This window comes from Eumetopias jubatus, unplaced genomic scaffold, assembly GCF_037043125.1.
Source record: "Eumetopias jubatus isolate StellerSeaLion01/CBP00866 unplaced genomic scaffold, mEumJub1_p1.0 scaffold_12, whole genome shotgun sequence".
In the NCBI taxonomy this organism is placed as follows: domain Eukaryota; kingdom Metazoa; phylum Chordata; class Mammalia; order Carnivora; family Otariidae; genus Eumetopias; species Eumetopias jubatus.
The window spans coordinates 29,120,654-29,146,225 of record NW_028274818.1 but is presented as its reverse complement, the minus strand read 5'-3'; the positions used below and the strand labels follow the sequence as shown (position 1 = coordinate 29,146,225).

The following is a 25,572-nucleotide window of genomic DNA, read 5'->3' as shown; positions in this document are numbered from 1 at the left end:
AAAGAGACTCAAAGGGCCCTTCATCCCTCAGGAAATCTGAGATTCTAGGTCATTCGGGAAATCTGAGATTCTAGGTCATCAGGAATGAGTCACCCTCAGGCAGGCTTCGGAGAGAGTTAGCAGTTGAGACCAGAACCCATGGATTCCTTGTTTTCATTCCTCACCCACCTCTTAGGTCCTGCACAGACAGGTTGTACCGTGGGGACTGCCCAGAGGGTGCTGGGACACACGCTGGGGACCAGAAGGGGGCCACGCACCCTGTGTCGGTTTCCCAAGGACGGGTGAGAAAGAGCAGCGGACCCTAGAGTCAGTGAACATCAGGCCCCACCTCCCCCCCGCCCCCAGGTGAGCCTGTGGATGAAGGGAGGGGGCTCTGCAGCCACGGGGCCAGACCCACCCAGTAGAGGACGTCGGTCCAGCCCTCCATGGTGATGCACTGGTACACGGTGAGCATGGAGAAGCCGAAATTGTCGAAGTGGGTGATGCCATGGTTGGGCCCCGGCCAGCCGCCCCGACACTCGCTGCCATTGATGGTGCATGGACGCCCCGAGCCCGTCCTGGCGCAGGGTGAGGGCTTCTCGTTCTCCACTGTGGCCACGATATCTGGAGGCAGAAGGCAGCGTGAGCGTCAGATAAGAGGCGCAGGTGGACAAGAATAGGAGAAGAGTGGTCCACAATCACTGAGGACTGGGTCTAGAACACACTCAGCCGGAAACACAAAGGAGTGCTGCCCGGGAGCATATGGTGCTAGAGGAGAGGGCTGCTTGGGGCCACGGCCCGGCCATGGGCATCTACAGGCAGCAGTGCTCATATCTTGGGCCCCAGGGCCTCATCAGAGGGTCGGCTTCGAGGATTACTTTCCTATGAAGTGCCCCCTATGGAGCAGGTGTAACCTGAATGTCATGTCTACCCACAGAGCTTTTAAAAACGAGGCACCTGTGTGGCTGGGGCAGAGGTGTGGGGTGGGGCCACCCGTGTTCTGACTTGAGTTCCTTCTGGGAGCTGGCATGGAGATGTCCCAGCGGGACTGAGATGAGCTGCATGAGATGCGAAGCTTTAGGGGCGGGGGTCGGCTCTTAGCCGACGTTCCCAACAGGCTGCAATCCCTTCCGTGTCCCTGGATGGTACTCTTTGGATGACATCCTGGATCCCCTTTTATCTCAGGATGTTTTAGTCTCCTATTGTGTTTAGAGATTCGATTAGCTCATCATAGCTGGAATGCCCTACCTTACCCATATTTACCATAGTGGTTCAGTCTTCTGGAGATGCGAGAGGAGAACATCGATGAGTTCTGAGCTCTGAGTGGGTCCCTGACCCTTCAAGTCAGGTAACTCCCATCCCAGAAATGTTCTTGAGCACTGCTGGCTGGCACCAGTCAAGAACGCATGAGAACACCAGAGGAGACCTCCAGATTTGGTTTGAAGGCTCTGATAGAAAGCCTCCTCTTCTCTGTCTGGATAATGCTAATTATAGGACATAGATTGTTACAGGAACATGAAGAGGCTGAGCTGGGAGGGGACTAGGAATGGAACCACCAAAAGCTCTATCAGAGTTCACTGTCTTGACTTGGATTTGGACCTTGTGTTGCCTGTCCCCTTGTCAGTGGGCCTGGGGAAGTGAGGAGTCTCCGGAGATACTGCAGATCTTGGCGGCCTTGTCCATCCTGGGTTATTCTGGTGAGTTAGATTCTGGGCTTTGGGTGGGAGGGATTGTCCTAATAGAAGTCACTTCTTTCTTGTGCCATGCCCAATTCCTGTAGAGCCTGGTAGAAGCTAGGCTCTGACCGAGACAGACTGACACAGCGGGCTGGCAGCACTGAATCTTGGAGTGGGGGACCCATATCCTTTCAGGGCACCCACCTGGTCCAAATTATTTTTTTTAATTTTTTAAAAAAGATTTTGTGTATTTATTTAACAGAGAGAGAGAACACAAGCAGGGGGAGTGGCAGGCAGAGGGAGAGGGAAAGGCAGACTCCCAGCTGAGTAGACAGCCAAATGTGGGGCTCGATCCCAGGACCCTGGGATCATGACCTGAGCCGAAGGCAGACGCCTAACGACTGAGCCACCCAGGCGCCCCTGGTCAGAATTATTTTTATAAGAATGCCAAGACAGTATTTCATCTCCCAATCTTTCAACGAATGCAGAGTGCAGTATTCTAGAGCCTACGTGACATGTGATTTCACAATAGACTGAACACAGAAGTAGCTGTGAGAGTCCAGCAGATTCTATTAAGCTAAGTCATTAAAGAGATTTAGATAAAATGTAAGACAGTACCATCCTTCTCACTAAATGTTCTTGGTTTGGGAAAATACAGTTATTTTTAATAAGATATTTATGTTCATAGGTAATGGGCTAATCACTGTTCTTTTAAAATGAATTAATAAATTAATATGACATTTTCCTCAGTTTTCCTATTTATGAATATCAATGAATATCAATAAGTAAAATCCATATTAACAAAAGCTCTTTGGGGTCATTAAGAATTTTTAAGAGCGTAGAGAGTCATACGGCAAATAGTTGGAGAACGGCTGGTTTGGAAGACTTGGCTCAAGTTCATTTGGGCTTCAAGATACGTTATCTCCGATAACCCTACAAATGACACTTTGGCTCTTGGGTGCTTTCTTGAGATCCCCTTTAGACCCCGCTCTGTGGGCCCCTGCTCTGAGGGGCTGCTTAGATTAAAGCTAAAAGGGATGGCTGCAAAGAAAAGTACAAATAGAAATTCAGGCCTCGGGGCGCCTGGGTGGCTCAGTCGTTAAGCATCTGCCTTCGGCTCAGGTCATGGTCCCAGGGTCCTGGGATCGAGCCCCACATCGGGCTCCCTGCTCTGCGGGAAGCCTGCTTCTCCCTCTCCCACTCCCCCTGCTTGTGTTTCCTCTCTTGCTGTGTCTCTCTCTGTCAAATAAATAAATAAAATCTTAAAAAAAAAAAAAAGAAAGAAAGAAATTCAGGCTTGTCCTGAGCCTGCATCTCAATCCACAACTGGCCCAGAAAGCCCAGAGATACCACACTGATCTAGGGTGGGAGTGCTTCAAAGCAGGCTGTGGCCCAGCCCTCAGCCTGCTTCCCTTGATCACTGACCCTGACAGACCTGTCCTTCCTCCAATTTCCCTTGTCCAAGAGAGACCTACCCCTCAGGGTAACAGGTGTGGGAGGAAATGACCTCGTTCTGGGGGTTCTTCAATGGCTGAGACGGCTGTCCCTTCAAGTCGCCCTAGGGCCACTCCCACCTCCCCAGTCCCTTGGGAGCTCACCTGTCCCAGTGAAGTAGCAGGTCTTGTGCATCTTGCCCTTAAAGAGCTCCAGCCCGATGATGGCGTAGATGATGACCATAAAGAGGACGAGCAGGGCGATGTGGAACAGGGGCAGCATGGCCTTGAAGATGGAGTTGAGGACCACCTGCAGGCCTGCAGAGGGCGAGCAGGGAGGACGGAAGGGGAGTCTTCTTCCCTCTTGGACTCCTGGCCCTCCCTCTCTCTATCTCCTGGGAAGCCTCGGGACAGCAAGCTGGGAGGGGGACCCAGAGCCAGGCAAGGGAAAGGGTTGGGAGAGGAGGAAGGGCGTCTGCAGGGGCACTGGCACCCACTCGGGACCCCGGACACCAGCCGGAGGGGTCTGAGCACACGGAAGGCTCTCAGGGCCTTGACGTCCAGACCAGCCCCTTTGCTGCTCATTGGGGCTGTGTTGCTTTGGATGACGTTAACCTGTTCCAGAATCACGGTGAAAACCCTGGAGTGGAGAAGAGGCAGAGAAGAGGGCCCCATGGTCAGACAAGCCCCTGTTCTGCGGCTCTGGGACCCCGTGTCCCATCTGTGCTCAGGGGACCGGTGGAAAGGCCTAGTGGAGAGGTGACAACTCTCATCAACCACTAACTCGGATTTGGTGATGTCTGTCTGGAAAATTTTATTAGAAAATATTCCGAGGCAAGTTCAGACTCAGGGAAAAGAGTAACGGATCCATCTGCAATGTCTCATCTGGGAGCTGAAGGGAATTGAGGTCCATGTGCCACAGGCATTCATGGTCCCCAGCCTGCAAGCTGAGCCTACCCCACAGTGGGCTGAAGGTCACAAGCAGCGGTGGCCTCCGTGGGGACCCAGAGGAGAAAGCCCAGAGCTAGGTCGCCCCGTGACTGTTCCTCATGCTGCACTTCCCGACAACGCCCTTTTATTTTCTTCCCTGCTCATCTGCTCCTCCTCTCAATTTACTCAAAGTCCCATTATCCTTTGAAGTCCATCTCCAGCCCTTCTTTATGAATCCTTCCTTTGACAACCGAAACCCTGGGACACTCTGCCGTGGCAATGATGCACTGGGTGGTACTGTTTTCCGGCACTCCATTATTCTGTATACATTGGTCCTGGCCTCCCAGCAAGGCAGCTCGTTAAGAGTGGAGGCTGATTCACAGAATCCTGTTTTCCCCAGGGTGCCTAAAGCAGCACAGCATAATGAGTAAATAATCAACATCACGTTTATTGAATCGAAGGGCAGCGTCGTGGTTAAATAGCAGCCTCTGGAGCCAAGATCGCCTTGGTTTGAATCCTGGCACTGTCACTGGCTAGCTCTGTGACCGTGGGCCGGTTGCTTGACCTCTCTGAGCCTTAGCCTCCTTAAATGGGAAAACTGAGAGTGTTGAAGAACCTAAATGAGATGTTACATGTAAAACACATAGTAAGTGCTTAATAAATGCTCCTGTTACAATGGGGGTTATTATGTTATGGACTGAATTGTGTGCCCCTCAAATTCGTATGTTGAAGCCCTAACCCTCAGTACCTCAGAATGTGGCTGTATTTGGAGACAGGGCCTTTTGAAAGAGTTAAGTTAAGTGAGGCCTTGAGGGTCGACCCCAATCCAGTCTGACTGGTATCGTCGGAAGAAGAGGAGATTTGGGTGCGCAGAGAGGCCTCCGGGGGAGCGTGCGCACAGAGGAAAGACCACGTGCTCACAGGGAGGAGGGGGCCACCCACAGTCCCAGGCCACAGGAGAAACCAAACCCGGTAACACCTTGATCTCGGACCTCCAGCCTCCAAAACGCTGAGAAAACAAATTGCTATTGTTGGAGCCCCCTGTCTGTGGGACTTTGTTATGGCAGCCCCAGCCAACAAATACAGGTTCCTAAATGTCTATCTCTGTGAACCCAAATAACAGGTACTTAGTATAGGTCCATGGAAGAAATAATAGATGATAAAGGTTGAGAGATTTATAAACGTCCAGAAACTGCTGGCCACTGAAAGCACGTACATCATTTCCAATTGTGTGTGATGGGAGAAGAATAAAGGAACGTGGAGTGCCTAGCTGGGGAAGGGCTGTGTGAGCTGGCAATGCTGCACTCTCCCCCAACCCTGGCCACATCTCTGCAGGGGCCTGCCCTTCCAGAGGCTGCCCCCTGGCACAATGCTTGGGGTTTCATCCTGCCTCTGGGATGCTGGCGGGGGTGGTGGGCACAGTGGCCTCAGAGAGCCCCTCTGACCTCAAACCCCACGCCCCACACGGGGGCCTCACCCCAGGAAGACAATGATGAAGTCTAGCACATTCCAGCCACTGCGCAGGTAGGCATCCTGGTGGAAGAGGAAGCCGTAGGCGATGATCTTCATGGCGGCTTCAATCGAGAACACAATGAGGAAGAAATACTCCAGTTTCTCCTGTGGAAGCAAACACAGCCACACCACTCTTCTGTGCATCCTGAGTGCATCCTTGAGCCACCCTGACTTCTCTTCCAGGCACGCAGTTCCTCCGATGCGCCCGCCTCAGGACATTTGCACTGGCTGTTGCCTCTGCCTGGAATTCCTCTACCCCCATCCCCCACATCTCCACCACACATTCCCACGTTGCCAGCTCCCTCCCCTCCTACAGGTCTTTACTCAAGATTCATCCCTCACCCAGGCCTTCTCTGGCCCCACAAGTACAATATGAGGGACCTCTGACATTTTCTGTTCCTCTTGTCTGTTTTAGTTTGTCTTCTTAGCACTTATTCCTAGCTAAAAATACCATATATATATTTTTTATCTCGTTCATTTCCTATCTCACCCCCTTCAAAACAAACTCCATAAAGTGTGCGGATTTTTGTTCATTTCTTTCATTATGCTTCTTCCTGGGCCTCGAATCGGATCAATAAATGAATGGTCTGGGCAGCCCTCAAAGGAAAGGTCCCCAGGTGGTTTCCGGTTTGGGCATCTTTCTTCTCGCACCATCCTGAGGACTGACGGTGGGCACGGCGGCGGAGAGGGGGAGCGTTTCTCAGAACCCCAGATGGCCCTCTCCGGGCTGATCTTACCAGGGTCTGACCTTTAACTGAGTTTTCTGGAACCTCCCCTGCGTGTCCTACAGCCCCACACCAGCTGCCTGCCGGCGGCCACACACTCTCACTCAGGGTGAGGGGAATCGGGGCGTGCCGGGGATGGAGGAGGCCCCGCAGGTAAGAGGCGGGGTTTCAGTTCAGCCCCGCCCTGCGGAAGGCCTTGGTGACCCCTCCAGGTTCTGCCCCTGGAGCCCGGTCTTCTGATCCTCTCAGATACCCCTTCCTGGGCCCAGTCACCCTTCCCCCTCCTCGGGGCCCGGGAGAGCTATTTGTAAAGGAGAAGGCAGAGTCCCCTCTGCCAAGACTCCAGGCTGAAACTGCTCTCCTTGCAGCCGACCGAACCCTGGCTTGGGGGCTTCCAAGAGCCCTGCGTCCCATCCCTCCAGGTCTCCCCAAACAAGCACAGTCTCCCGAGGGGGTGTCTGCGCAGCCTGCTGCTGATGGGACCGGAGGCACTGCACGACCCTGGGAGGCATGTAGAGAGAAGCTGGCTGGCCCTCTGGAGCTGACCAACAAGGGGGGGCTGTGCCTCACCCCAAGCCCTCTCTTACCATTAGTCACCAACACCCACACCCGGGAAAGCACTCCCCCTGACCAGGGCCTCTCTATCAGCACGCCAGGGAGGCCTAACTCATACTATGAATTCATAGTTCCTTCATTCCGGATGGAGCCAGATCAGGAGACAGGCCACCTTATTAATGATTTGGAAGAGAATTTTTTACTTCCAAGTGGTAAGTGTGGGAAGCAAGGGAAGAGGTCACCAAATGGCCCGTTGATATAGATACGGTCCTAGAAACCTCCCAACTTGTCATTCAGAGAAGTTTCCTGAGAGCATAATTTCCCCTTCTCTATAGAAAACTGAGGCACAATGGACTGAGCCTACTTTCCTTAACCTCACCCCTAATTCCTCCCACCAGTTTGTAATACCAAAGCTTCCTTTCTCTTCCATTCTTTTTCTGGAATGCCATTCTACTAACGGCCTGTTTCGCTTTGTTTGCTTTAAGATTTATTTATTTATTTGAGAGAGAGAAAGAGAAAGAGAGCATGAGCAGGAGGAGGGGCAGAGGGAGAGAATCCTCAAGCAGACTCCCCGCTGAGTGAGGAGCCTGCCACGGGGCTCCATCCCAAGACCCCAGGATCATGGCCTGAGCCGAAACCAAGAACTGGACACAACTGAGCCACCCAGGCGCCCCTAACAGGCCTGTTTATAGGAATTGTACTTAATGGGAACATGAGGTGGGGATCATGGGGCACCTCGCTCCAGGAAGAGCTGCAAAGGGCAGTCTGGGCAGCTCCCTGCTGAGGTGGAGTGGGGCGCAACCATGGAGGGTCTCCTTGGAATGAGCTGGGTCCTTCCGTTCCTGGGCAGGGCAGGCTTCCTGGGAGTCAGGCACACTAGTGAGGAAAACTCGTAGGGAAGAGGCTGAAGTCAAGTCAGCATTTACATATTTAAGTGGCTGCAACCCCAGGGGCAAGACGCTTGAAGTGGGGTTGAAGGGAGGGAAAACCGGGCCCAAAATAGTCATGGTGCTCACAGGCTGGGCGGCCAGTCACGTCCATGGGAGAGCCGCCTGCACCTGCTACTGTTTGTCCGGCAGCCACTAGGCCCTGAGGGCGCTTGTCGAGGGCCGCGGGCCACACTTGGGGTCGCTCGGCTTCCACAGCCTGATAGCTCCGAGGCCCAGCTCTCCCTACGGCACTGACCCGGCCTGATCCCAGAGCTCCTGGAACTCCCCCGGGTGTGCACATAACATGGGCCCTCGCCCAGGATATGCCCCTTCTTGAGTTTTGGGACAGTGTTGTCCATGTCTCATTGGGTTGCCCCGTGGCCCCGCCAGCCGGGGCTCAGCCTTCCACAGAGGAATGAGGCACATTCATGCCACAGATATTTATTAAATGCTGGACTGGAGACAGCAGGCAAGCCCCGGTTCTCTTTCCCTAAGATCAAAGTTATCGACCTTCCTTAAACCATCCCAGTTCCCTCCGGCGCCCCCTCGAGAGGCCGCCATCAGCAGGTGGGAGGCAGCAGGTATGCCGCACAAGGTTTCTCATCAGCTCCGCGCCTTTGGACAAGCTCCTAACCTCTGTGAATCTCGCCTTCCTCACTGTACAACTGAGATAAGCCTGCTCCCCGCAAGAGTCCTTTTGAGGAATAAATGGCATCCAGCAAGGAAGTGCCTACAGTTGCCTGGCAGGTTCCAAAAGCTCAGTACATCACAGCTATTCTGATGAGAGACCTGGGCCCCTCGTGGAAGTCTGTTCCCTGCTTGCGCCCTGTTCTCTCGGTTTCCGCAGACCTGTTGTCTGAGGTCACGTCTGCGGGTGGCTCACCAGCTCTTGCCTCTGTCCTACCTTGAATTCAACATGCTTAAAACTGAACTCCTCTTGCCCCTGCACTCGCTCTCCCTCCTTTGTCCCTGTCTCAGTCAATGGCACCGAGCTGCCCATGCCAGGAACCCAGGGTCCTTCCGGGTGCTGCCCATCACTCTCCACTGGGTCCCACCGCCCACCAAGTCCAGACCTTTTTATTCCCTGACGGTTCCCGAACCCACCTCCTCCCCTGCTTCTGCACTGCCCTGGCCTTGCTGGCTCTCACGCTTACCCAGCCTGCCGCCCTCACTGCCACCCTGGTCCCCTCTCCATAGAGATCTGACCATCCGCTGGCCCGCATTCTCCAATGGCTCCATACTGCTTACCAGAAAAAACCCAATGCCTTCCCTTGGCGTGCAAGGCCCTCTCTGACCCGAGCCCTGCCGACCCCCCTGGCTTCCCCGTGGCCTGCTGCCTCCCCACCAGTCACGTGCAAGGACGTTCAGGTCCCCTAGCTTTCCCCAGCTTCCGTGCCTTCGCTCACAGCGGCCCCTCTGCCCAGAACCTACCTGCGGCCCGTCACCCAAGCAAGACCTGTCATCTAAGAAAGTCCTTCTAATCCCGCACAAGGAGAGTTTAAGTTCTGGGTGTCCTCACCTTCCCCTGTAATACTATGCTGTTCTTCACCGCCTTTCACCAAACTGCAACCTTCTTGAGACCATGTGTATTCTCAACTGTGGATTCTCCATGGTTTTTCTGCCGCGTAGACAGGAGAGATGTACGTTTCCCCCTCAGGAGTGGTATTTGGGTAGGGGGGGCAGGGGTCTCCCTGTACAGAAGGCTGCTCAGAGTCTCTGGTGGTGGTGGGTGGGGAAGGTTTTGTGGTTGGACCCCCACCCCCAGCGATGATTTTGACTCCTTGCCCTTACAAGTGTCTGCTCTCCCCATGCGCCGCTGAAATGAGCTCAGGGCTTTGGCCCCTGCTCTTCCCTCGGCCTGGAATGTTCTTCCCAGATAACCTCTTGGCTCACTGTCTTCTTTTGGATCCATTTGAATGCCACCTTATCACCGAGGCGCACCTGATGCCCCTCGCCCCCTCCCCCCTGTCTATCTCCTTACCCGGCTTTGTTTTCCTTTTCAGCAGTGATCACCACATAGTGCACCATATAATTCTTTTTTTCTTTTAACTCTTTCCCTTGGCCTGAATTTAAGGTCCATAAGAGCAGGGCCTTGGCTTTGTCCACTGCTGTGTCACCTGCATCTAGAACAGTACCCGCCACACCAATCTTTGTGATCAGAGGAATGAGCCAGTGTCCTTAGTGCACTGCTTCTCCAGATCCAGGCTGGAGACCGGGGCTGTCCACGAATTACTGTTATTGCTCTGAGACAAGTGCAGCCATGGAAAACAAGCATTTGGAAATCGTTATAGCAATTCGCCACAACTTCCCAGCACATGGGTGGACTATAGGCTCAGTTTGGGCTTGGTGAGCCTCACAGGGTGCGCGCTCTGAAGCGGTCCCACGAAGCAGCACGCCCTCCCAGTCCACAGTGGACTGCAAATTGGAAGCAACAAATTGGTCTTTCCCCACAAATCATCGGAGAATCTCTGCTGTAGAGCATTCCGTGCTGATTGGCACGGAGCAAGTGCTCAAGAAATGTTTGTTGAATGAATGAAAAAAAAACAGTCAAAAATCATCATCTCTCCTGCAGCAAAATTTAAAGAGAGGTGCTGATATTGCATTTATAATGTGAAATACAAATTTGGTCTTCATCCTTGTTAATGGCACAGAGTTCCTAAAACACTTGGAATTTTCTAAGTGATGAGAGTGACAACTCTCATCTTGTGGAACTCACCTAAGCTTGGGGACTGGCCACCAGAGGAACCAACCATGTAATTAGAAGGTTGGAACTTTCAGTCCCACCCCCTTAACCTCCAGGGAGGGGAAAGGAGAGAAAGGTTGAATCCATCACCAATGGGCAATGATTTAAAAAAATCCATCATGCCTATGTAATAAAGCCTCCGTGAAAACCCAAAAGGACAGGGTTCAGAGAGTTTCTGGGTGGGTGAACAGCAGAGATGCAGGGAGAGTGGAACACTCAGAAAGCATGGAAGCTTCATGCCCTTTTCCCCCATACCTTGAGGCCACAGTATACATCTCTTCCATCTGGCTGTTCCTGAGTTACATCCTTTTATAATGAGTCAGTGATCTAGTAGGTAAAATGTTTCTCTGGGTTCTGTGAGCCACTCTAGGGAATGAATCAAACCCAAGGGGAGGGTCATTGGAATCTCCCGTCCGTAGCCTGTCTGCCAGAAGCACGGATAACAACTTGGACTTGCTATTGGCTTCTGAAGTCGGGGGTGGTGGAGTCCATCTTATAGGACTGAGTCCTTAACCTGTGAGATCTGATGTTCCGTCCAGGTAGACAGTGTCAGAATTTATTCACATTGTCGGACGCCCAGCTGGTGTGAGAGCGTTGCTTGGCGGGCAAACCCCCCAGATACACATCGGAATTGGGTGCAGAATCAATACAGGCGTAGCCGCGGGGTCTCTATTCCTAAGAAGGGACACTACACCCCAGGCTCTGAAACGGGGGAGATAACTCTGATCCCCTGACCCTCCTGACCTCGTGGGAAGACCGTGAGCCCGTCTGACTTTGTGAGATGAGCTTTGTTACAAGCTTCCTTCAAGGGCCTTCGTTGCCACATGTCCCTTTCAAGGAGTTCTGGTCTCTCCACAGACAGACCTCTACCCGGGGCTTTTGGGGGCCCCTCTTGGCCGGAGGTAGGCCTGGTATATGGCCCAGACCCACAGGCCTTGTACCTGCTCCTGGGGGCGTTACAGCTGGATGCTCCTGAAGTCCTGGGCTGAAAAAGCAGGGCTCATACTGCACTTCCCTCACCGTCCTACTGTCTCTATTTTCAGGCTGTCTTCCAGCCATAAGGGTCAGCCAGACCTGCCACGGGACTGCTCCTCCCCTTGGCTTGTACTGGGCACTGAGGGAAGATGGCGGGAGCTGGCTGGTCCCTGTCTGAGACCACAGAGGCAGCTGTTACCGCACCCTCTTCCTCCCCATCCCTGCCCCAACTCTGTGGCCAGCAGGAAGACTGGACTGGACTCCAGGCCCCCAGGGCCCCAGCGGCCCCCTTGGAGGGCTTAGAAAGAGCCATAGCAGCCTAGAGCAGGGCTGACGGAGGAGTCAGAATGGCTCAGTCAAAGGGCTCCCTGGGAAGGAGGCCTGCCCCCACACACCCTCCCCATCACCTGGGCCTGAGTCGCCTTCCTTAGGGTCAACCCCTTGTGGTCTGTTAGGATACAAATCTTCCTGGTGGGAGGGCATTCTTTCATATTTGTTGCTAACTCTTTAAGGCACATTTGCTTCAAGGAGCCGAAGTGGGTTTGGCTGAAGGAGAGGGAACCCGGGTGCTTGGAGAGGGCTCGGCTGGGTAGGGCGGGGCTCCGGATGGGCATCCGCACCCAGCCCTTCGTGCTTGCGGGCCTCACAGCAAGTGTTCGAAGCAGGCTGGCTGGGTGCTGCTATTATAAGATACTTTCATAACATTAATGATTGTTTTCCTCCTGGATTCGTCCCCTTTCTTGCTCCCTTAAGCAGACAGCAATGGTGGGCCTCCGGCCTCAGGAGAGGTTTGTGCCAGGGCCCCAGGCCTTTGCTTTCTAAAGCCTGAACCCACCATGTGGAAAAGGGTTGAAGAGACAGAGCCATCTCACAGGGAAAACAGAGATTCCCCGTAGGGTCGAGAAGCCTCTAGGGTAGACTTGGTCTGGGGTCTGCTTCCTCATCATGCCCTAAAGATGTAGCAGGGTCTGGGAGGAGGCCCCAGGACCCCCCAAGAAAGCAGGGTCCCACCTTGCCAAGGATTCCCGCCCCTTCAACTTGGCATGGAGACAGTGGGGGGCGGGCCTGAGGGGACCATGGGCCTGGAACAATATGGCCTCATCTCGGGTGGACAGTGCACCTGTAACCCGGGACCCTTAGCGCTGCCTGAGACGCAGAGCCTGGCCCAAGCCCAGGGCAGGCAGGCTAACAGAGAGCACTGAGAATAACTGAGGATGAGGTTCTCCCCATCCAGAGGGACACAGGCTCAGAATCAAGAGAACGTTGATTTCTAGGAAAAAGGATGACATTTCCTGAGCACCTCAATTGTAGAGGAAGGTTCAGCCCTGCTACACTGTTTTTCCTACTTCCCGGATGAGGAGAGTGGGGCTTAGAGAGGGAAGCGGGGTGCCCGAGGCCAAGAGAGCTTGTCCCACCTGCCGTGACTGAGTCAACGACTTTTCTACTAAGCCAGCCTGGTGTCCGGTGGCCACACTATTCACGGGGTGACCAGGGTCCTGGCGTCTATCTCCATGACCACCTCAGCTTCCAGGTTTGGAAAATGACCCGTTCAGGAGTGAGGAATGTGGCTATATTTAGCCTGATGGACTCTTACCCAAATAGATCTGATCTGAGTGGGTCTCTCCTGCCACCCTACTTCCCCTCCACTTCCCACGCGGGAGAACCAGACTCTCTCAGGTCTTGGTGGGTCAAACATGTCAGGGCTTTCTACCCAAGCAAGACCATGGAGCCGAGAGTATCAGGAGGGGTCTGCATACTTGCGGTGGTGGTGGCAGGTGGGATGAGGAGAAAGCGGGGTGCCCCAGGCTGGGAGGGGTTGGGAGACCAGTCCTGTCTTAGGTAATCATAATGATAGCTAAGATTTATTAAAAATCCACTTAAGTACCAGGCTTTATTCTATCCACATACATACATTTAATCCTCACAGAATCGTATAAGGGAGGTACCCCTACCCTCATTTTACAGATGAGGAAACTGAAGCACAGAGGGGTTAAGTGATTTCTCACAAGTACTATGTGATAGAAACACAGTGTGAAGCTAGACAGTTTGATTCCAGGGCCAGGGGTCTCAGCCAGCAGGCCACAGTGGGGAGGGGGAGAAACAGCATGCCTGGGACACCTGGAGGGGTTTGTCAGGTCCTGCCCCCCGCAACCCCTTCCAGGTCTGTCATGGGCCCATGCTTGTGGTCTGGGAGGGCGGGTCGGGCAGAGAAGGAAAAGAATGAAAACCGTACAACCCATGTGTGCCAGGTGGGACGTGGCGTCATTGTCCTCATCGATGTGAGAGTTCTGCAAAAGTCACTGTCGTGGTCCCCTGTGAGGTGACTGGGGCACAGAGAGTTTAGGAAGCTGCCAGAAGTCCAGGTTGGAGGCAGGTTTGTCTGATGTGAAAGCCCCCTGTCCCCCCTAACTCCCCCAAAGTCTGCACAACTTGGACAGGGCGCCCAGGGTTTCTTCTAGGCTTCCGTTGTTCACTACCTCCCCGTCCACAGCCCTGCTCTGTGCGAGGGGTGCAGATTAGGGTGGGGAATGCTAAGCCCCCAGAAGGGGAGCTGAGTCCCTGCAGTGGGAGAGGGCAGGCTCCGAGGTGAGGCCGAAAGGCAGGCTTTCATTTTACTTTGCCAGACCCTGTACGGTGACCCAGGCTTGATCACCTGGGCCCGGCAGGTTCGGATCTCCGAAGACCAAGGCCAGAGCTGGGGTCCATCTGAGGCCAGAGCCTCCCCAGATGGTGAGGTGGAGTGGGCTGCCGGCCGCAGGAGTCGGCGGGCACATTCCAGACCCTATAAAAAGACAAGTGCCCTGGATGCCAGAGGCTTAGGCTGCAGCCTTGTGCAGAGAACTGCACAGGAACCTGAACCCCAGGAATGTACTGGGGCCTGGCCGAGAGTCTGCTGACACAGGAGGGCTGGCAGGGGTGGGCCCACTGCTCTCCGAGGGCCGGGGATGGGGAGGCCACAGACAAGCTGAAAGGCTGAATCCCACTAAGCCTGGCCCTGCCCCGGGCACCACCAAGGCCCACCTGACTGGTGTGCCAAAAACCATCCAGAACTTAGAAATTAGGCAAAGGGAGGTCGCCACGTCCTTGTAATGTCATGTTGGAGCATTTTATAACAGGCCTGGCCAAGGACTATTTCATGATCTAGGACAAAGTTTATCAGCCCCGGCCTTATTCACATTGCAAGCCAGAGAATTCTTTCTTGGTGGGAGGGGGCCATCCTGGGCATGGTGGGACGTTTAGCAGCATCCCCGGCCTCTACCTGCTGGATGCCAGGAGCGTGGGCACGGTCCCCACCGGTTTCCCAACATTGCCTAATATCCTTCCCCCCCCTGCCCTTGTAAACCACTGAGCTGAGGGAAGGTACCTGTTCAACTCTCACAGTTCTGTCCTGTAGAGAAGCAAATGATTTCTGCCTGCTAGAAAATATAACCCCAGTGGGTTACTGTGTCATTGCCCTGTGGGACATCAGCCAGCTTGGCGTCTAACCTGGTAATCTTATTCCATCCTTTCTTTCTCCAATATCATATACTTCTGTTCCTCTAATGCTCATTGAATCAGCTTTACCCTCCTGTTTGTTCTCTTCTAGGTTGAATTGATCTTTGACATGTGTTCCTTCTTTATTTTAATCAGAGTCATGTTTGCCTTGTTTGAAAAGCGTACTTGGACACAGGATTGCTTTGAAGATAAAGTAAGATGATGTAGCAAAAGCAATCAATTCCCAGTCTGTGCCCAATAATTAGTAACCCTGATCCTTGTTGCTTTTCCACATGGGTTCCCTCAGGCTGCTCAAGGCTGAAATGGTGACCCTTCCAAAGACCCTGTTAACTCAGTCAGGGGTATCCCCTAGGAGCAGCATTCCTTCAGACCTCAGGGAGCAAGTGGGGCTTCAAGGAGCAGAGCTGGCTTGGGAGGGTCTTGGTCTGGGTTGGGGGCTGGGGCCCTGAGCTCTGGTCTTGGCTTCCAACTGCCCTTGGACTTCTCACTGCCCTTTTGCTGGCCCCCGTGGTGACTCAGTGTCTAGTCCATCCTCCTGCTTCTCTGACAAATGGTGTCCCTTTGTGACCTGCATCCCCAGCCTTCACTCTCCTGGGAGAATTCTGGGACAGGGCTGTGTTAGACACAGGCTTCCCAAGCCTAAGGCAGGCTTCTCTCTTGGGCAAGTGGAGTCCGGCCCAGGCGGAGGCTGAGGCTGGATGCTCTGAGCGTCCATTCTGGCCTGGGCAGGCAGCAGCTTCACAATCAGGAGAAAGCAGGGTTACAGCGAGGGGCTGGGGTCTGCTCTCCTGGGACTCCTTCCTGTGCCACTTGCCAGGGAAGCAGGGATGGTCATCTCTCCCGATATCAAGACGCCCAACACAGGGTACGGGCCTGCTCACGTAGCCAGCTGGGCATGTGCGGTGCTTTAACCTCTCTGTGCCTCAGTTTACTCCTCTGTAAAGATGAGAAAAATAACACTACCTGCCTTGTGGGCCTGTTGTGGGCAATAAACGAGATCATGTATGTAAGGCATTAGAGTAGAGCCTGCGCATTTGTGAGCGCTCAACAAAGCCTGGGTGCTGTTGAGGAGGAGGAGGGGTAGGATGATAATTTGCTGGAGGAGGGGGGTTTGTGGGGGCCGGGAAAGCCATTCAGATAAGGTGGATGTTTCAAGGAGTGAAAATGAAAAATCTAAGAGAAATCTGGGACAGATAGTGGGTAGGATGAAGAGGAACTTTATTTGGAATAATCCTTTGGTCACCGCCTTTGAATCTAGAACAACCCAAGGGTCTCTGTGACCAGGGCTTTGTGACTGGGGAACCTACTCTGAGGCACTGCGGGTCCTGCATAATAAAATTCCTCATGTTGAGAGAAGGCACGCTCCAGCACCCCAGGTCTTGACTCATCCAGTAACTTCTCTCAAGTATATGATGTTATCCCCATCCTACAAATGAGGGGACTGAGGGCACAGAGAAGTTCAATGACATGTCCAAGATCACGCAGCTAGTATATGAGTGGTCCTGGATTCAAAAGCATACACTGGTAGCTCCAGAACCCACTCTGCTTCCCCAACCTGGCTGATTCCAGAGCCCCCTTCCCCGTCCGCCATGATGCTACACGGCTGGCCAGGGCACCAGCCTCCCCGATTCTCTTGCAGCCCTCCGACCCACGGGGTCTCTCCAGAGCGCCCCTGCCCTCCCCGAGCCTCAGTGTCCTCGTCTGTTCCGGGAAGACCCGGGTTTCCCCACTGACACAGAACAGGCAGAGTTGGGGGGTAGTTCAGCTCCAGTCCATCACCTGCAGCGAAAGCTCGGGGAGGGGGGGAGAGGGAGAGCAGGAGAAAGCTCCTGGAGGGGCACCCAGACCTTGCAGGGGAGTCTGCTCCGCAGACAGGTATCAGGGTTTCTCTTCCACAACGGAGGGTGCCAACTGCCTCCTGACTCTGTTCTGCACACAAGCTACCTGTGGGGAGCCTTTCTCGCCCCCTGACCAGCCCTGCCCCCTACCTCCCACCCCCCACCAAATGCTCAGACCTGCAAAGCCAATTGCCCGGTGAACCCCGGCGCCCGTATCTCAACATGACGGAAACCGAAAATCACCGCCTCCCTCCTCCCACCTCAGCCTGCTCCTCCCCCGGGGCTGCCTGTCGGTAAAGCGATACCGCCACCCACTCTGTCACCTAGTCTGAAAGCCGAGTGTCATCCTTGCCTCTCCTTCCCCTCCCCCACGCCTCCGTCCCCACACCCGTCAGGCACCAGGTCTCACGGAGCCGTCTCCTCGGTGTCTCTCACCGGCACCCTCTGACCCACCACGCCTCAGTTCCAGTCTGCCCCATTTCCCGCCTGGACAACGTCACGGCCTCCTCCCTCCTCTCCCTGCTTCCTTTCTCACCCCACCCCAGTCCACCCTCTACGTGGTGGCCCGAGAGATTTTTCTAAGTCCCAAACTTATCTCTCAACCTCTTGCCTCCTGCACTTCGTTCACGGGGCTCCCTGCTGAGGCTTCTACAACCTTTCCCCTGGTGCCCCGACCCCTCCTCCAGGACCAGCTACATAATCGATGGGCCCAGTATAAAATGAAAAATTGTTCAAAAAGTAGGAAATAAATGCCATTAAAGGTGTTAAAATATAAAGCCTTTTCCTTCCTTCCACAGTTTCCCTTTCCTTCCCACATGCTTTTTATTGCCTATTGACTGTTGTGGGGGGCGAGTGCAGACCCTCACAGGCACTCCCCGACCGCCTTCATGACCCTCGGCATGCTCAGCCCGCCACCATCCAGCAGCCGGACATCCTGCCCCTTGGCTAGAGGTGGGGAAGTGGAGGCAGGCCTCTCCCTTCCCACAGGCTTGCCGCCTCCACCCAAGGTGGACAGCCAGCACACAACGGTGCGGTTACCTCTGCTCCAGAAGACACTAAGTATCTGGTTGGGGGATACCATAGGCTCCACCCAGCAGTCGTCCACTGAGTGGGCTATGATCCTGTCAGCCCAGGGTGGGGAGACACCCAGGGTCTTGAGACACCCAAACCCCGCACGTACCCAACCCTGAGTCCAGCTCAGGACACCAGTGGGGAGAGACTAAGCAGTGTCTGTCTGTTGAGGTGGGAAGCTGGTAGGAGGTGACAGAGGGGGGAACTGTGAAGGGGCCATGGCTCCAAGCTACTGGGGCATGTACCATTGTCCCATTGGTCTTCACTCACAAAATAAGGAGTCAAAGATGAAATCGTTTAAATTTTCTGTACTGCAACCACAGATCATTAAACTCCAAGCATGGGGCCCTTCTGAGTGTGGGCCCCAGAGCGACTGTATAGGTCATGCCCATGAAGTTGGCCCCATCCTCATACTTCACATCTCAGGGTAAACATCTCATCCTCTGGGAAGGACTAGGTCCGCCTGCACTATAATATCATAGTGTCCCAAATCTTATACATTTCCCATCTCATTTTAACTATTGTGTAATTGGTTTAATTATAATTATTTGTTTAATTGACTTAATTAATTAAGCCCTGTGAAGATTGGAACTATGTCCACTTGGTTCCCAATTATATGCCCAGCGTGTGCCAGGGATATAATAGGCACTAAATAAATATTTGTTAAATGAATGAGAAAGTTAATGAAAAATTGGTCCTTGGGCCTTCCTTCTTAAAAACTATGGGTTATTTTGGATGACCTAAAAATCCCTAACTTTTCTCAGAAACCTACAAAGCGGCCAATAGGGTAAGAGAGAGATAAATGTCTGATTTCCCTTCCTTCTGGTCTAATTCCTCTCATTTCCCTCCTGCTGGATTGTACGGAGATGAACATATAATTGACATGTGGGAATAAAGAGTCCACAGCTAGAAGAAACTGGCTCTGTGACTCTGAGTATCACCTACCCTCTCTGGGCTTCACCCCAAAGGGATCAGATTAGGATCCCTCACCCCTGTTAATAGTCTGTCCAACTTTGATATTTGAAGTGATATTCACTGCTTTGGAAAGGTTTGTGCTCAGGTTTTCCTCTTCCAGGAAACTCACCTGTGCCTGTGAGCTCTAGACCTTACCCAAGGCTTTGTAACTCCAACCCACAAACAAAAGGCAAGTTCACAGGACCATGCAAAATTTTTAGGGTGGCCATTTTGTTTCAAGATGGAAGACGACAGACCCAGTAAGGTGTAATTTAACACCCCCCAGAGGGCAATTTCTTTTGAAAGTAGTCAAATTCTTAAGGAGTTGAAATGGAACAAAGGCCCAAAAATATGAAATCGTGAAGAGTGGGTTGGACCCAGAGCTCTCCTGGATTCAGGGACATGGAATATGAGGCCTGTCTTGTGGAAGGCTCGGCGCCCCCTGCCAGCCCTGGTTGTATGGGCCCTGCTTACAGTTCATCTCACTCTCCTTCCACACTCAGGAGCTCAGAGTTTTTTCTGTTTATAGCCAAGCACACACTTAAAAATCCCAGCTTCTTACCAGCTCAAGATAGATTCCCATGGAAACCAGCATAAGGGAGGAGAGGCAAAGATAAATACCTTTCTTTCAGGCCCCGGATGCATGTTAATTGGCCTCCTCCCTCCCGCCTCTGTGGTACAAATGCAGGAAAAAGCCTGTTGAGATGGTGGGTCCATTGTCTTGTCTCCTTGGGGGCCTAGACAGTAAATGCCTGAGAGCCCTGTTTCTATGAGGGCTTCCCCTAGAAGTACTCATGCTGTCACCACGTGGGCAACACAGGGCTCATAGGAGCAGGTCCTAAAATCAGAGAGGCCTAAGTTCTGTGGCAGGACTTGCATGTGGGGTGACCCTGGGCAAGGCACCCAAACTCTCTGAGCCTCAATTTCCTTGTCTTTTACATGGATTTAATGGTGTTGCCTCACAAGGGGTAGTTAAGAGAATTAAGAAAGACAATAATATAAAATATTTAGCACAGAACCTGGCATCCAATAAGCACATTGTAAATGGTAACCATGTTTACCATTATCTAGCTGTTAGGTCAAGTCAGCCCCTTCACCCCCACAGGGCTCGGTTTCCTCATTGGTAAACCAGTGAGGTGGGGAGGAGCTAGGACAATTCGATCCTGGAAAATCCCTTCCAGATCTGGCATCTTATGGTTCTGTGTCCATGTTATTGGTGAAGGAGCAAGGAGAACGTGGTATAGAGCTCTAAAACATGTGCTCTTTGGGAATTCCTAGATCCCACTCTCCCAGGAGACAAGTTCCTTCTGGATGAGATCCAGGAAAGGGAAAGTAGCACTCGGCCTCCATTGCTCAGTAGCTGACTTTACTAAGCCTCAGTTCCCATATCTGTCAGATGGCACGACTTTATAGGGTTGTCGTGAGGATTTTCTGAGCTTCCTCTCATCAGGGGCTTAGCACAGTGCCTGGGCACAGTGAGTAGTCCGATCAGTGCTGGATGGTAATGTTACAGAATCCAGAATTAGCAGGTTTACCCTGCAAAGCTGTTGAGTCACCCCGTCAGCCCCACAGGTGGCTGGGAGGGTGGGGTCTGTATCCTCAGGAGACCATCCACCAGCTCCAGCACCATCCAGGAGCACGCAGTCCGCCAAGGGGGCCTCCCCCAGCCTGGGGCTGCAGGCCCATAGGAGCTAGGGAGGAGGACCTCTCTTACCAGGCCAAGGTTCAGAGTGTTGTTGTCATCTTCTGGCATGGGCAGGTACACAGCCAGGGCCACACAGTTGGCAAAGATAGTGAGCAAGATGATTGTCTCGAAGGGTCTGGTGTCAGGGTTAAGGAGACCCCTTGAGTGAGGGATTGTGGGATTGGCCCCTTTAAGGGAGTGGTACAATACAGGCTGATGGGCACCATGTTGCTCCTTCCCTGCTCTCCTGCAGGTTATAGAAATGGCCAGGTTCTCCTCAGGAACAGGTAACTTCCACCTAGACGTGATGGGAGCTCGAGGCTCTGGCTCCTGGCGGAGGGCTACTCAGCTTCAAGGGCCAGGAGGACTTAATGCTCCACAGCAAACACCTGCCCATGCCCCAACCCTACCTGCCGGGCTCCCGAGGAGCCGTGACTTTCTGAGATTCTCGCCAGACAACTTGGGGGGCTCACTCAGAGAACTGGCAAGGAATGCTGGGGGCTGAGTATCTGCGGGACAGGCCCGGGAAAGGGGAAACTGCAGAGGCGGTACCTGAACACCCCCCTAACCTGAGGAAGGAATGGATAAGCCGACTGAGTCAGCAGCCCATCCCGCGCCCTCCCCAGCCACGCTCACACGCTGGCGTGCGCATCCCACACCCACTCACGCCTCGCTCCCAAGCACACCCACCCCCTTCACAGTCATTTCCCAGGGGGCACCCCCAGGCCCATTCCTTTATGGGTGAGCAGCCCAATCCACCCCATAGGCTGAGCCACTGGAAAGCCCGTGGTGGAGGTGGAGACAGGTTGGTGGGGGGGAACGCCCACTATGCAGAAGGTCTGGACTGACTACCCCCTTTTCTTGCTGCTGGGGTTTGAGAAGAGGTGGGCCCCAGCCGCAGAGGCCTGCAGAGGATGGTGGAGAGAGAACCCACCCCAGGGAAACCCGATCCCTCAGGAGACAGGCCAGGAGGAAGAGGCAGGGGGCACTCCATGTCACCAGGTGCAGCTGTGGGCAGCAGGGCCGACTCTGACCCCGGCCATTCCAATTGGTCCCATGTTTTTCTTATCCTTCCTATTAGCCCTTATTCCCCTTTCTTCTAGGCAACAGCTGGTGGGAGCCCAGTCTTCCAGAACCCCACAGAAATATTTCAAATATTCCTGACCTCTCTCTCAGAAGGCACTTGACACAGCCGCTCCCCCCAGTCTCCTTCCTCCCTTCCCCAAATAACCCAGATATTTTCATCATTCTTCCCCTCAGAGCTAATGCAAACAGAGAGAGGGATTGCAAGTCCCTGTCCCCAGGGTGGTATGTCTGAGCTAAAACTGCCAGGCATCTCGGCCTGCCCCCAGAACCCCTCACAGCAGCCCTTTGTTCAAGGCCATTTCTCCCTTGACTCCATCTTCAGCTGGACTCCCCTCACTCGGCAATCTCTTTGCCTTCACACCCTCCCACCAAGGGGGGGGCGGAATTTTCTTGCAGAGGCCCCTGCTTTTTTCTCTCCCATCCTGTATCAAAATGAGACCGTCGCCTCAAACCCCTCAGTGAAGCCCCACGATAATGGGATTTGGGCACACCTGCAAACCGCCCCTGTGAGCCATCCGGGCCCCTTCCGCAGATGGTTGTCACCAGGCCTTGGGCCGAGCACTCAGGCCACAGCGGCCCCACCAGCTACTCTTTCCTCTCAGCTGAAGCCTTCCTTCCCAAAGGCTCCTTACACCCTCCTAGGGCAGTTCACCCCATCTCCAAGTCCCCAGGCCCCTTGGCCCCCAAAGTCTGTGATCTGTGACCATGCTGTGCCTCCCTCTCCCATATCACACGGGCTCTGCCTGACACCCTGGAGGTCCCAAAGGATACTTCCATTCCACGATGTCGATGCAGGCCTTCCTCAGAGGGTTCTGGAGGGTCAAGCAGAACAAGGCCCGGGGTGGTCTTGGCAGAATCTCAGGAACGGGCTTCTTCGGCTGTTTCTTCCTCAGGCCCTCATCCTGGGGTGAGGACGGCTCCATGGCTTTCCTGGTGGTCTCGCTGTCTCCTGCTCCCCCACCCTGCTGCTCTCTCCTCCCTGCGTCCCCAGTGCCCCCCGCCTTGGGGACTGGACCGGCTGAGCCTGCTGGGCCAAGTGTGTCCTGCTGAGCCAGCCAGGGGGCGGGGGCAGGAGGATTACTCTCCCTGCTCCCAGCAAGTAAAATTAGCCTCCCCTGGCTCCCTGCTTGCCTGGCCTGAGCTCCTGAGGCCAGGCAGCTGTCATTCCTTCCCAGCCCAGCCAGTGACATCCCAATATGTCCCTGAGGAGGTTGGTAGGGGGTGGCGGAAGGAACTTTCACACGGGCCTGGGATGGGGTCAGTGGGAGACAGGATGGAAGACTTCAAGGCTTGGGCAATAGAGCTGAATAGAGTTCAGGAAGGGGGTAACCTATGATATGGAGCCTCAAACTGCAGACGGGCTCCCTTGTGCCAAGATGAGCTTCCCCCCGCTCCCAACCCCATGGCACCCTCCTGAAAAGGTCCTGGGTGGCCTAGTTCGGCACATCTACACCACGGCCCCGTCCATCTCAGAACCTGCGGCTAGTTATCAGGCCAGACCTCGCCACCACATGCACACCCCCTGCCGGGGAAGGCTAACTCCTCCACACCGGGGTGAAAGGCTCCCTCAGAAGAACCTCGAACGTGCACACTTCAGGCACCGCGTGTAGTGACTGTGTGCTTTGTACCCTCCTCCCTCCACCCCTCCAGCGCCTAACTGTACAAGGGTTGTGTCTCCTGCCTGGGACTCTGGCCCCTCCCTGACACTGTCCCTGGCATACACTAAGCTCTCTGTAAATGTTAGTGGAATGCAGAGCTAACAGAGCACCCCTGACATGGCACCCAGTACGTGTTCCGAGCTGCAGGTGGGAGTGACAAAGGGGCACTAGTGAAGTGAGGTAGACAACCTTCTGGAATCACACAACTCGACAAATCTTTTATTTAGCTTCTTGGTACAAACACAGCGCCATATGGTCCCATTGCCCACAGAGGGATACAGTCTGAGGGGGAAAAACGCAGTCCTCAAGCAACCTGGGGGGAAAAGGATGAAAAGGCCACACTGGGGGGTCGGGGTGGGGGTGGGTAACCGCCCTCCATGGAGGAAGCCAGAGTGCGCCACCAAGGCACGCACACCGCCTCTTCTCAAGTCTGATCTGGGCGGAGTGTAAGCAGCAGTCTGGCCTCCTGTCTCTGCATCTGGCTTCCTTCCGGGGTGGGTGGGGTCGGGTGGGAGGCAGGGTGGCAAGCAAGCTCCCGAAGTGGACGCTAGGATTTGAAGCCATCTCGTGGGCAGCAAGGGCATGGCTCATCCCAACCAAAGACGGGCCGGCCTCCTGGGGAGTCGCAGACACAGGGCTGCACCCATGGCGACGGAGGTCGAGGTCGGAGAGGGCCCCCACAGCGGGTAGTGCACAACCGGGAGCTGAGCTCTGACTTTCCGCAGCGCGGGGCTGAAGCCGAGCGGGAGGCCGACCCAAGGGATGGCCGCGCTGGGTTACCCTCCTGCGGCCTGGAGCGGGCGCGGCGCGCACCCCGAACTTCCCCAGGCCCCTGCGCCCTCACTGCACCGACGGGGCTCCTCCGGTCTCTGTGGTGCCCCTCTCTCCCCCCCTCCCTGCACCTCTGCCCCAAGCTGGAAGGAATGAGGTCGGTGGTGGCGGTGGCGGTGGCGGAGGGACGGCGTCGCAGACACCCAAGCGCCGCGGACCCGCAAACGCCAGGGGCCTGCGCCGCGCCCCGGGTGACCCGGCAGTCCCCGGGCTGCTGTCGGGAGTGGGACGGCCCTGGCGGGTCCCCCCACCACCACCACCACCAGCCCCGGTCCCGATCAGTGGCTGGATTCTTCCGACTCAAAGAACGGCGAGGAGGAGAAGCAGGAGGACTCGGACGACTCGGGCACCAGGGAGGCGGGCGCCCGGGCCTCGCCGTCGCCGCGGCAGTCGGGCGGGGAGGCGGCGGGCGGCGCGCCGTCGGGGGCCGCGCTCAGCAGCTCCTGCAGGTACTTGATGTAGCGGATGGCGGCGCGCAGGGTCTCCACCTTGCTGAGCCGCTTCTCGGCCAGCGCGCCCGGGAGGTGGCCGCGGAGGCGCGCGTAGCCCTCGTTGACGCACTTGACCCGCTGCCGCTCGCGCTCGTTGCGCTTCTGGATGAAGGCGGGCTCGAAGGGGTAGTCGTACACCCCGAAGGCACCGGGGAAGGGCACGTAGGGGAACACGCCCGCGTAGGCATCGTAGTACTGCGGCTCGGCCGGGCCCGGGTACAGCAGCAAGGGCACGTTGCCCAGGGGCTCGGCGGGGGGCAAGGGCGCCCGGCGCGGAGCCGGCACGACGCCCAGCTGCATGCAGCTGGGGGACGCCAGGGGACGCCGGTCCACCAGGGCCCGGCAGAAGTTATTGTTCATGGTGCTGCGTGGAGCTGCACCCAGAGGCAGACCCTCCCCGAATCGCCCCTGCCTGGGCTCTGCGCGGTCCCGACCACAGGGACGAGTCACATCGCCAGCAGCAGCCCCGGGGTACCAGGATGGGTTAGGGCTCCTCTTCGCCCTCTGGGGTGGCCTCCGAGATCTCCCTGACAGGAGTCATTGCTGTGGCCTTAGTGTGGCTCCTGGCAGAGGCTCAGCAGTTCCCTCTCCGGTCCAGCCGTGGCGCCGCAGAACTCCGGGGACCCCGGCCTTCTTCCGTGGCGCCCATGGGCGGGACAGCAGGCCTCGGCACCCCGGCTCCTCCTGAGCCCAGCATGGGCACCTCCCACGGGCACTAACCCTGGGACTTCATACTTGGGGCCAGAGGTGCCCGGTTCTTGTTCCTCGCGGCCTTGGGATCCCCCAGCCGCCAGGGACCTCACAACCGCGGCTGTTGTGAGAAGTGTGCCCGCTCAGCTCAGGGAAATGTTTCTAAAGAAGAGGAGAGTGAACATATCAATTAGGAATTGTATTATGGGATCTTCTGTGTCACACCCCCCCCCAAGGGGATCGTAAGTGTCCGGAGCTGAGGCAGTGTGGCTGCTGAGGAGGAGGAGGGTAGGGGCAGAGCTGGGTTCAAACCTGTG

The 25,572-nt window shown here is 55.1% G+C and overlaps 2 protein-coding genes across 3 annotated transcripts in view; both read right to left on the bottom strand.

The window, feature by feature from the left end:
- The window catches only part of CACNA1S (calcium voltage-gated channel subunit alpha1 S), a 67,755-nt gene extending 45,247 nt beyond the window's left edge, over nucleotides 1–22,508 (bottom strand). For both annotated transcript variants that reach the window (XM_088017123.1, XM_028120206.2), the window contains exons 1-6: nucleotides 22,357–22,508; nucleotides 20,530–20,635; nucleotides 5,496–5,635; nucleotides 3,586–3,728; nucleotides 3,254–3,406; nucleotides 398–603 (exon numbers count right to left, since the gene is read on the bottom strand). In XM_088017123.1, coding sequence (XP_087873249.1) covers nucleotides 398–603; nucleotides 3,254–3,406; nucleotides 3,586–3,728; nucleotides 5,496–5,635; nucleotides 20,530–20,635; nucleotides 22,357–22,508 — 900 coding nt within the window. The remainder of the gene's footprint in view (nucleotides 1–397; nucleotides 604–3,253; nucleotides 3,407–3,585; nucleotides 3,729–5,495; nucleotides 5,636–20,529; nucleotides 20,636–22,356) is intronic.
- Nucleotides 22,509–24,352: 1,844 nt separating this feature from the next.
- Nucleotides 24,353–24,925, bottom strand: ASCL5 (achaete-scute family bHLH transcription factor 5). Its single transcript, XM_028120349.2, has one exon. The coding sequence runs from the start codon at nucleotides 24,923–24,925 to the stop codon at nucleotides 24,353–24,355; it is 573 nt and encodes a 190-aa protein (XP_027976150.1).
- Nucleotides 24,926–25,572: the final 647 nt, after the last annotated feature.